General features: G+C 33.1%; 1 protein-coding gene across 3 annotated transcripts in view; it reads right to left on the bottom strand.

Moving 5' to 3' along the window:
• The window catches only part of sfmbt2 (Scm like with four mbt domains 2), a 417,083-nt gene that overhangs the window by 43,665 nt on the left and 360,599 nt on the right, over nt 1–12,819 (bottom strand). For all 3 annotated transcript variants that reach the window (XM_028814085.2, XM_028814102.2, XM_028814094.2), the window contains one exon: nt 707–816. In XM_028814085.2, the coding sequence (XP_028669918.1) occupies nt 707–816 (110 nt within the window). The remainder of the gene's footprint in view (nt 1–706; nt 817–12,819) is intronic.

The raw sequence follows: 12,819 nt of genomic DNA, 5'->3' as shown, positions 1-12,819 counted from the left end.
TTAATCACTTCAAATACACAGCAATTTATAGTTTACAAAAGTAACAAATTTTTCAGTGATAAGATACAAAAGTAGTACTGAAAAAAAAGCTTTACTAAAATGGATGGATCAATATATTCATGTGAAACTTACATAAGACAATAGCAGAAACATTCTGGTTTCATATGCTCAAAGAGTATTTTATAGCACTGTTTGAAATAAAGCAGTTGAAAAAAGAAAAAGCAATGATAGAATGTTATTAGATTAAACTGTTTCAGAACTCAACTGATACATTTTACAATGAACATTATATTGCTTTAGGTGTGAGTGTGTTGAGTAGTTTATAAACAATTATTTTTATTTTAATATTCCATTTTTTTAAACAGTCCCAAAGTTGTTTTTTTAATAATTCAATCTGTTCAAAAATAAATACATTAAAAACTGAACGAACAAAGCATGCAAGCAGAAAAGAAAGGTAAAGGAAATCAATCCAATCCCTAATAAATATGTACATATTTAATAAGTACATTTTTAAATAATTCAAGCTACTTGTACAAGATAAATATCCATGATGAAAGAAGAAGAAGACAAGACAAAGATCACAGATATGAAATAACATTGCACAGGAAGGAGTAAAATCAAGGATGAAAAACATTCAGCGTTTTATTTTTTTTCTTTTTGTTTCCCTCACATTGCAGAGTATGTGTTTAAAAAAAGAACCTCTTACTTGGCTTTAAGTGTTTCCTCTTGAAAGTTCCATTGTGGATCTTCAACAAGCTGCAGCTCTCTCAGAACACGGCCTGGCTTGTAGGCTGCATTAATTAACATGCCAAGAACCTGAAAGAAGATCTATATATTAACAAAGATGCACAGTGTATGAGTCAACTAGAAACTTGCGGCCGACTTTCATTGGAGTACCGGGGCATATAAAAACATAAATAATTTATACAATCTATGACTGCATGACGAACATTTTGACGTCTAGCTTTTTTTACATACTGAGATATTTAGGCCATTTCCCCCACTCTACTGTGTGACAGTTAAATATGTTGCTGTATTTGAATAAACACATTTTTTTTACATGAAATAAAACAGAGCAGAAACAAGTTGTCTTTATTAAGTAACAAGATCAATTCACTGCACTGATTTGCTTTATTTCAGTACCAGATATGAAAAAAATATAATAATAATTCACAAAATCAGATAGGGGCAAATAACTTTACATGCATATTTCAAATCTGTTTTTCAACTACAGGGCCATGGAGGACCAGATCGTATCAGAGCAGCACAGGGTGTAGGGCAAGAACCAGTCATTAATGTTTTCTGGTTATCCAAAATATGATTTCATTGATGTGTTACGAGATTCTTTTTTAATTTACTATTATGTTTTGTTGCATTGTTATTTCTTTGATGACATTTTGTTAGCAGATATTTTCATGATCACCACCATTTTTGTGGTCGTTTGCTATGGCTGTGGCCATACTATTTATGATAATGACACCTTTTGATAGTTATGTGGATGTGGCAAGTTGACGTCCTGTGGCACCATTATATAGATGCTGTCCAAGCTTTTTAATAATTTAAATCAATCAACTTCGGCCTTTAGTCAGAGTTAGGAAAAGGCTCTTTTGACCTTTGATTTTTTACTTCCGTTTTGATTTTGGTTGCTGGCTCACTTTGACTTTTGAACTTTTCTCTTTATAAAATGTCTTGGGTGTTTGTCTCCTGCTCCTCGCTTTGAGAACTTGCCCATCTGGACTGGCCTTTTTCCCCACTCGAGCCATAACAGAACCAATCCTTGCTATCACACCATTAGATGGCAAACTCTTATCAGTTTAATTGATTTGTAATAAAGTTACTTCCAGCCTGCATGACATATTCTATATCTGAAAAAGGGGTGTGTACCAAATAACTTTGAGCATGGAAGGTCCTGAAAATGAATTTTCACATTAAGGTACTTAGAAAAACAAAATGTCTGCTTTGTAAAAAAATATTATACTCATTTAGACTAATCCACATTTTTATGCTCTTACGTTAATCAAAAAATGCTAGAGAGCTATTTGTGTGTAGCTTCTTTGCTGTCTGTCCTCTGGGGGTATTTTTACTCAGTGATTAACAGAAGCAGCAGAAGGTGTGGTTAAAAGTCTTTTTCACTAAGTTAATCCATGTTGAATTGACATCTGTCTCTTTGTCTTTTCACACTCCCATGCCCCTATTAAAAATTTACCATTTTCTACTTCTCAAACATCTCTTCCTTTGCATTGTTCTGCTGTTGTCAGGCTAATCAAAGCCTATGTAAATTCTGATTTTCTCCTTTGTCATTAATCGATTGTACTGTTAACTATTCTTGTGTCTTTTGTACAATCTACCGATCATGTAAAACTGCATTATCAATGCATGCTGTCAATTTATGTTAGATGTTTTATACATTGTGTAATTCATGAATTTTATTTTGACACATTTAAATGTTACTATTGTTTTCTTTAGAATTTAACTTATGATGGTGTATTCTGTGAAAGTGCTAATTAAAATAAAGATTGATAAATCAATTGTTCATTACATTTGTCAGAACAGCCTAGGGCCTTGTTTCTAGCCCTTCCTTTACGTCTGAGTTGGCTGGGGCTCTGGCTTTAGCTTTCCCTTTGCATAACATTTGCCCCAGTGTCTCCTATCTAGGCACCTTCTACAGTTAAAGGAGGATGCAATAAGTGATTATCATGTAAAAAGGCAATGGATATGAGCTTCTGTTCCTTAACACTAGAATTCCTGAAGCTTACGTTTTTTTTCGTTGTCCTTGACCTCCGTAAATTTTCCTGACATATGGCAAGAAACTCGTAGCTCCTTATCACTGCACTAATAGCCCATTTCTGTAGCAGAACGCAGCCTACTTTACCCCCCCTGCTGCAATCCTCATAGTTCAAGTCTGTGTTTATCTGATGATGTGTTTGTAAAGAATTATACAGATAATGAAACACCATAATTTGAAATACATACATTTCATGTTGTTCTGTGTCTACAACGATCTGTGTAAATATAGAATTACAGAGGAAATGCGAGGCAAGAAATGCTAAACACACGGCTAAAACAGATGTTATGTTATAGGAATAACAACATAATCTTGATGTGAAGTGTAGGATGTGTGAAGACAGAAGCCAAATATCCAAAAAACACTTTCACAAAAGGTGTAACAAAACAAGTATCCTTTTACTCAAGAATAAAACTGAAGAAAAAGAAATTGTTCAATTGACGTGTTGCTGAAGCTCAACTATCAATCAGTGCAAAGTAAAATATGTTTGCATATGTGTGCGTTTCATTTTCAACCAGTTGTCACAGTGGTAATGCTGCTCTGTCACAGATCTGCACAGATGGTGCAGTGGATATGCAACAGTTTAATAATAGCAAGGTAATAGGTTTGAATCCTGCGTTGTCTCTATGTTTAGCGCTTTGCGTAGTGAGCTGCTACTATTATCATATAATAAAAACATGCATCTGATGTGAGTCTGTAACATCCTGTGTAAATTTATGGTACTTTTAGATTTTAATTTTCCTTGCACAAAGAAATTCATATCAACATGTCATTTGATTGATTTTATTCTTGGATTCTTGAATAAAAAATTTGAATGATTTTTTTCAGTTTTACAGTTGGATTCTTGAATAAAACTTGATTTGAATTTGTTTTTTATTGTTTTATTCTTGAATAAATCTTAATTTGAACAATTTTTAAATTCAGTTTCATTCTTGAATAAAATAAAATTGTTGAAATGACATGTTGATGTGAACGTCCGTGTGTGAGGAAAAGTAGCATCCACCATAGACACCGCAGTGTCTGCTTGAACAAAGAACAAATGACTGAGATGCGTTTGTGTGTCTGCTTTTATCCCTTCAGTGCTAACCTTTAGCAGCTGTCACAGACTCAAATCAAAATGTAGTAACAATAATAGCAGTTCACTACTCAAAAACATAAATGCGAGGAGGACTCAGGATCAAACCAGCAACCTCTTGATTATGAAATAGCATTCCTTACCTCTGCACCAGCAAAGCTGACATGTTTATTTCGTATTGATTGATAGTTGGGCTTCAGTTTTCACACATTGACAGTAACATGTAAATTGAACAATTTATGTTTCTTTGGTTATATTCTTTAATAAAAGTGCACTTGTTTTGTTATACCTTTTGTGAAAGTGTTTATTTGATATTTGGACTTCAGTCTTCACACATTACACACTTCAAATATACACTTCACATCAACATTTTGTCAATTATTACTACAACGTGAAAAAAGTTTCTGTTTTAGTTATGTGTTCAACATTTCTTGCCTCCTGTCATCCTACATTTACACAGATTGTTGTAGACACACATGAAATGTATGTACTCCAAATAATGATATATTATTTACGGTATACAATTCCAGACACCTAACTCCTAAAGAGACTTCAGCTCTAAGAATTTTGTGTCTGAAGCTACCTCGGTGGGGAATGAATGAGCAAGCTGCCTGCTGCCAGTACGGATTGACACATTTGTAAAATAAAGACGCTGATGAAGAGGTGCGAGAGAATTTAAGGTGGCCCAGAATTACGAATATTTTCATAGGCTTCAGGGATTCTACTGTTAAAATGTTTTGTACATTGGTTCCAGTAGCAGAGTGATAACACTTGTTGGTCTGAAGAAGGGGTCTGAGCTGCCTTGAAAGCCTGCATATTGTCATCTACTAAGTTAGCCAATAACATGTCATTCTGCTTCTCTTCATTACAGTACATTGGTTCCACATCTTTAATAAATTGTGAACCACCACAGGACAGAGCAAGCTATAAAGATGAAGAACATGATTTGTTTTCATTGAAAATGAAGCAGTAAATTTACAGAATCATGTAGTTTCATGGATCTCTGCCAGTTTTCAATAATTTATTGTATGGATACTTGTAGTGCAGTAGTACAGCTGAAAGTTAGGTAGTGCCAAGTCAACTTCTGCTTTAGACTTTACTGTAGAGTTGCTTGATTAATGCATGGTCATTTTAAAATCAAAATAAATTATTCCACACAACTTTTATTATGCACCAGTTATATTTTGGGTAGGAGTTTACGATATGTATTGTCTACGGTAATACCTTAATTGTTTTAATGATGTGCAAGCTGTAATTATTGTGTATGTCACTTACTTTGCAAAAAACAATTAAAAACACACCTTGACATTTCACGCATTCACTTTCTCATGTAACCTAACAGGATAAACTTCTGTGTTTGTGTGTGTACGGTCAGCGTCCTACAAGTTAAGCTAGAGTAGCTGACTAAAACTGAGTAAGTGCTACTCAAACAGAGCTAGGAGAATAACAGCCTCACAATCTACATCACTGGATTGAATTGCAAAATGTGGATCATCCTCACTCGCAGGTAGGTGGCTTGGCTTTGAAAAGACTGATGTTGCTTAAAAGACGGTAATCTGCAAACTATGTTGAAAATCATTTGCCGTTAAAAACAGCTTGATAGCTATGTTTTTTCACCATCTCTGCAAAGTGAAATTGATCTAGTTCAAAGCCCTGTAGGTGTCAGAAAAAAAAACAAAACAAAAAACAACCTGTTTGAATGAATCATTAATCTGTTTGAACAAATGACATAATTCGTCAAAACGGATTATTTATTTCCATAAGAAACATTGGCCTTTTGGATGCGTTTTATTTTGCAAGCCGTCTTGGTTGGGGGACCTTGATTCCAAAGTACATTTTTTTCTTTCATTATATGAAACAGTTGGAGCAGGTGAAAATAAAAGTCTTTTAGCAGGCATTAAAAAAAAACAAAAAAACACAGGAATTCAGAGAAGGCAGGTCTCTGCACACAACCATTGAAAAAGAGATCAAGAGCTACTTGATGATACCTGAGGTCAACAGTAACGTAACTCCCCCTAAGTGGTGGAAAACACAAGTAGTACATTTTCCCCAAATTAGGAAAACTTGCAAAAAAGTACCTGAGCATCCCTGCCTCAAGCAGAAGCAGAAAAGAGGGCTTTCAGTACCAGAGGAAATGTTGTAACATGTAATTTTGCTGCTCTGAAGCCAGATGCTGTAGATAGACTTGTGTTTTTGTCACACAACTTGAAGTGTCCTCAGTAGAATTTTATAATTGTTTTATTTTTTTCTGATATCTTTGTGCAATATTGGACAGAACTTAAAGTTAGTAATTTGTTTAAAAATGTTATAGCTTTGGGTTTTTTGTATCTTTGTGCAATATATAACAGAACATGTTTACAAATGCTATATATTTTTTTCCTGTGCAGTTGACAGAACTTTGGATTTTTACACTGTAGTACAGTATGTTACATTTTTGTTCTTGCTTGTATGCTGCACAATTCATCTTAGAGCAGAGTAGTTTATATATCCAGACTATAATGTTCATGCCCTGTAATTCAGTTAGGATTAGTATTTTATTCCCTTTGGATTCATATCTTGTTTACATTGAGGGTGTCTTTTTAAAATCCTCTCATTATAATAGTTTTGTTGGTCTTAGTGCAATTTGTTGTGTAAATTCTGTAAGCCACTTTGAAATGGTTTATTCATACTTGTGCTGTTTGATCTCAGTAATACTTTGACTGGTGACTATAATGTTTTTGTGTTATTTTACTTCAGTTTATGGTAAATAAATAAGACGTATTTTCCTTAACTGTTGTTTCCATTCATCTCATTAATAGGCTACAATTAATATCCTATTATCAAGACAAAGCTAGATCAATAACACTTTTACAAACATGTTTTTAAAGGATGTAAAATTCCTTCTAATTATCGTTATTGTCAAAGTCCGAGAAAATATTGAGCTAAAATATTTTTCCAGTATCACGCACCCCTAATGACAGGTGGTAAGGGGACATAAATTGGGGAAGTTTGGTGTGTTTACTTTGTTTGAACATTGTGTACAATTATCTTTAAAAGATCCTTTTAGGGCTCTTGCTTTTTTATTAATTAGTACTTTTGACATTGGTGTTTGCCTTTGGACTATCAATTGTTTTCTGATCTTTTGACTATTTTTTAGTGTTTTTCAATTTTTTTTTTCTTTTTCTTTCTGGATTTGGACACTGTATTCCCACCATTCCTCATAAGAGCTTTAACCTGCTGCTTGGATTTTGGACTTGTTTTTACCTTCTTGCCATGCTGTACAATTACTTTGGTGCATGAGATTAGTTTTATTTTACAGGGCAGTGTGCCAGGCTTCAGTCCTTTGAGCTAGTTTCACCTACAAGACAGCTGGCATCTAGCAGATATGCTACGTGATTCCATCTCTGGTCAGCATAATCCAGACAACATCAGTCTTAACTTCAAGAACCACCAAATATTTAAAGTATTAAAAACCACTTCATGGTTACAATAAAAGCCAGTTTTGCATAAATGAAGGCATTTGCTTTTAGTCTGAAACTGTAACTAAAATATATAAACACTGTTTTTAAGCTAATCTTGCTAAAGAGAAGGAAAGTCTTCTGTATGGGAGTTTAACACATTTTGCAATACATAATCTGAAAAGTAAAATCATCACAAAAATGACATTTAAGACAGTTATCTTTCTTTCTTTCTTGGCAGAATAATTTCTAATAGAACTCTTTAAAAAGTACCATTTTCAAAATTTAAGATGCTTTAAAATATTATTGGTACTACATAGTTCTATATATTCTATGCAAGTATTTGTGTATGTCTTATTCTTTCATGGTACAAAAAAACTTCACAAGAAAGAAAAACACATTATGCCCTTGGCAGCTGCTATACATAAATACACACATTAACAGAATTTTTAAATTGTTTACAGATTTTGAATAAAGGTATTTTCCTTGAGTTTATGTAGCAAATCACCACAGCAACCACATATTAAACATATTTCTCTCACAGTGGCACACTGCTGTTTGTTCTGAATTCTATGCATATTTTATGACTCAACTACCTAGGAGAGCTCTGCCACAGATACCAGCAAACAAGGAGAGGACAACGTGGAATTATAAGCATATGCAATGAAAACTTCACGCCACATTTAATTAAAGTTTAAACTCTATATGGTTCAGAATTAAATTCTCTGCCTTTATTATTTAAACAATACCCTTATAATTTATTTCTTTTTGAAGGTGTGCTTATTTTAAAAGGATTGTGTAGTTTTTATACCAAGCAAATTTTAATTTAATGCAACATAACATTTAACATGTTTGAGAAAACCAGAAGAAACACAGAAGAATCAAACAGACAAGGACAGAATGAGCAAATACACACCAGAGATGAGAACTGAACCCAGAATCCCGCAGCTGTAAGTTGGATGACTGGCCACTTTGATGTACTACGTTAAACTTGAACTACATATTTTACTTTTCATAACACTGAAACCATCCCATCTCTTACATGGAACTGAACAATACGTATTGAGATATTTTTATATCCTTTAAATATGTGAAGTATTCACCGAACATGACTGATTATTTATTCATCTTTGCATCATAACTTGAACTACATATTTTACTCTTCATAACACTGAAATCATCCCATCTATTACATGGAACTGAATAATACTTATTGTGAATTTCCCCTTGGGATTAATAAAGTATCTATCTATCTATCTATCTATCTATCTATCTATCTATCTATCTATCTATCTATCTATCTATCTATCTATCTATCTATCTATCTATCTATCTATCTATCTATCTATCTATCTATCTATAACATTTTTATATGCTTTAAATATGTCAAGTATTCACCAAACATGACTGATTATTTATTCATCTTTGCATCATAAGATTTTCAGAACCACTTAATCTAACTGACCATGAATATTAACACGCATAAAAAGTACCAATGGGGATTTTAACTTTGCATAATACTGTATGTTGGAAAAGTTGATGCATATGTGCTATGAAAGAATACCATTTTTATTCTCAAGTCAATCAATCTCATATTCTACAACTAGACTAGCATAAAAAGGTAGAATTTGTATGGGAAACATAGCAATGACATTTTTTACTTTACAAACAAAACAATAAAACAAAGTGACCAAGTTGGTTCTTTTCATAATCAGAATAATTTTTATACTAGAACAGGAATTGTCCATTTCATAAAATAGGAACAACGATAAGTCTGTTTCTATTACATTGTGTATTTAGAAATGTCTGTTCAGTGGATATGCTGGACCTTATGCCCTTCATTCTTTGTGTTTCCTCTTGCCTTTGTTTATAGACATTGCGGCCTTCTTGTGGACAACACACAACATTACGGCTAAATATGGACTTCAGAAGTTTTGCATATATATATATTTTTTTTTTATTAAAATAAAATAGCATACTTATTTATGTAAATACAAATTATTCCTTAAAAAATACCATAGCATGATATTTTATAAGGCTGCATTATTCTGAGCAGAGTTGCAGGAGGCTGGAGTCTATCAGGAATATCAGGCACAAGGCAGAAACAATCCCTGGACATGGCTCCAGCCCACTGCAGTCCTTAAGAATTATACTCCTTAGATAATGAGAATAATTAAACAATTTCCTTGTGCAATCCATAATTGCATTAAGCTGGTTTAATAATGTTAATTAGAAAATTTTCTGAATGTTTATGTAATTGTTTCATATCGACACTGCACTGTGTGTTATTTAGTGATGGTAAACATTTAAAAACAGCTACTTAACAACACATTTTAAAATTTGTTCAGTTAATGGTCTTTCAACTGAAAAACATGAAATTATTTTTAAAGGTAAATAAAATTAAACTAAAAATACAATTCAAGTGAAGTACCTTTGACTGAGAAACCACTCATTGAAGGGGAATGAGGAAACTAAAATAATCCTTGTGGCATACAATAGCATTCTCATGGGGTGACTTCTATATTGACCTAATTTTTATAAAAGCAGGGGCTCTGTTACAAGAGGTTGAACTATGTTTCATCAAAACTACAAAAAAAAAAATCAAAATTTATAGTTAAAAAAACAAAAAGAATTCAATACCGGAGGACTTCCTGAAAATAGTTTGCAAGCTACTACAATTCTAAGGCGTTAAAGTTCAGATACTTCATTGTGCACACCATGTTCTTTTAAAGTGCTATCTCATCGACATCATTCTCTGTACAGATGTACACTCTTGCCCACAAAATGGTTGCACCCAATAGAAAAACATTGAGAATGATATAATATTTGAAAAGAAAAGAAAAAAAACATACATATGATTTTAAAAACAAATCAAAATTCAGCACATTCCTAATAAATTTATTTTGCTAGCTCCTTCCATCACATGACGGATACCTAATTAATATGTACAGACTACAATACTGCCTATTCTTTTTTGAAAATTAAAGATTATCTGAAAACGCCATTCACAATTTGCATCTTTTCACAGATAAATTTTAAATAATTTTATGTCAAAACAAATGTGTCAAACACAATTTTTAACCGAAATGCATCATATTTAGCACAGAGTGAAGATAAATGTGTGTTGTTGATCCCTGAACTTCATTAACCATTTGAGATTCTAAATTAAAGCAATAGAAATAGAGAGAGACAGTCAACCTTATTTTATGCTTATACAACTGTTCTAAGACACTGGCAGTAACACTGTTGCTTACTGGGTCTGATAGCAGAAACTTTCAAAAACATCCTCACAGGTATGGCAAAATGTCCATTTTCATTAAAACAGGAAAAAAAAAACTAAATATAATTGAATTTCTGTTATAAAAAATTTGAACGTTAAAATACCAAGCTCATATAATATTCATTACTTCATAAATTTTGAAAACTGGAACATGGAAGGCCTCAGTCATAGTAATGAGCAAACTCCACGGTGTTTGATTTGCATCGAGTTCAGAGAAATCACGGAAGTGTTTGCAAATATTGCAGAACTTCACAAAAGACATTTAAGTCAATGGGGATGGACTAACTGAACTAGATTTGACTGGATTATAATGGTGTAACCATTTTTAAAGTCTGAGGGCTAGGGAAACGTCTGGCAACTACACTGGACTGATTATTGTGGCCAAAAAGGTGACCCAAACTGTGCAACAGCAGTGCCAACCACTCCTCCACCATGAGATCAAACAAGAAATGATGCAGTCAAAAACCCGCAATTTTATATTTCATCAAAACAAAGAGGAAATGTCAAAATCATAGTCAGAACTCACAAAAAATACATAGGTCTTTTAAAGGCAGAAAATTTAAAGCGGCATGTCATGATTGAAGCTGATGGCTCATTCCATTTTTTGAAGTCGCGCTGAAGGCAAACCGCCTGTGCTGATTCATTGCACTTTTTCTTCTATTAAAAAGATAGAAACATCTTGTAAATAGTAATAAATATTTCATTCTTATTATTTCAGTCTCCTGTATTTATTCAGGCTCTTTGAAGGTTTGTTTTTTTTATCTCCATGTGGCTAATTATGCATGCATAGGACATGCGTCTCCTTCTCTTATACTGATGTGGATCTTGAAGATTGACCTGCACATTTTGTTACAAGCAGAGATAACTAATTATGTATACTGTACATGTTTCATAAAAATAAAATTTTGAGATCTGGCATTATTTGCTCTATCTGTTCTACCACTAACTAAGTCCCACAGAGTCTGTAATGCAAATGATCAGAATTGCATACCAGGGGGGCGGTCCCATCTAATGTTGGCTGTTACAGCTCTGGGGGATGTTAAGCTGGCATCGCAAAGCATTATGGTTTACTGGGGAATAAAGTTCTCCTAAATCTGCCAATTTATCAGTAAATAATTTGACGAACAAGGGTGAACCCGGATGCAGCAAATTCATTGCGAATAACACTAGTATTGTCATGAATTTAAGAGTAAAAAGTACATTTATATCTTAGTTCTTTAAAATCAGATTTAGTATTCCTGCCAATGACCCATTTGAAAATTAAAAATTAAATTAGACTCAAAAAAGATTGGATTTAGAATTTTGATTCACAAAACAATTGCCTTTTTAGCTACTGTGATAATATTGGACTTTTTGGCAAACTTGAAATAGAAACTCTTACTCTTATTGTGGATAGTAGTTTTTCACATTACTACACTGCAATGAATTTAATTTCTGATAGTGGAGTCAGGAATACACTAATCGATGTTATGTAATAGTCTGAATGTATGTGTATTTTATGTGTTGTTGGAATTTTGAAATCATTATTTTTCATATATTTATTTATTTTCTGCTGTTTTTGTAATTATGTACTAATCGATGTTATGTAATAGTCTGAATGTATGTGTATTTTATGTGTTGTTGGAATTTTGAAATCATTATTTTTCATATATTTATGTATTTTCTGCTGTTTTTGTAATTATGTACTATCTTTTTAAATGTACCTCCATTCCATGTATTTTGTGGGTAGAGCTCCAAGAGGTGGGGCCACCCTGACATCACTGCTGCCGCATCATCCCTCTGCCTTTAACTGGAGTCTAAAGTGAGAGACACAGTCAATGGACCATTGCATTTGTTCGATGTTCTTTGTAAATATTGCTATTTTACTTTGGATTCTCCTGGTTTTGTTGACTTCTCTCTTTAGGATTCTGTTTCCTGGACAGCATATTTACATGTTTCTTATACAACTGCCTTTACAACAATTCATTTTGCTTATTTTTGCTCTTTTGAGCATTACCTTGCATCTTTCTTTTTTTTGTGTTTTGCTAATAAATCCTATTTGCACAAGCCGAGGGTTTATAGGCTTCCTCTTTCTTGTAGGGCATTTTGCTTTGTTTTGGACATTTCTTGTTATTTTGTCAGGTCCCTATCAGTGCTGGGCGGTATGACCAAAATTCTATATCACGGTATTTTTCAAAATTATACCGGTTTCACGGTATTGGACGGTATTTTTTTCCCATGCATGAGTGGATGTTAAACACAT

The sequence above is a fragment of the Erpetoichthys calabaricus genome, chromosome 1 (assembly GCF_900747795.2).
Source record: "Erpetoichthys calabaricus chromosome 1, fErpCal1.3, whole genome shotgun sequence".
NCBI classification, from domain to species: domain Eukaryota; kingdom Metazoa; phylum Chordata; class Cladistia; order Polypteriformes; family Polypteridae; genus Erpetoichthys; species Erpetoichthys calabaricus.
Note: the sequence above shows the minus strand (reverse complement) of the source record. Positions and strands in the feature narration are given on the sequence as shown.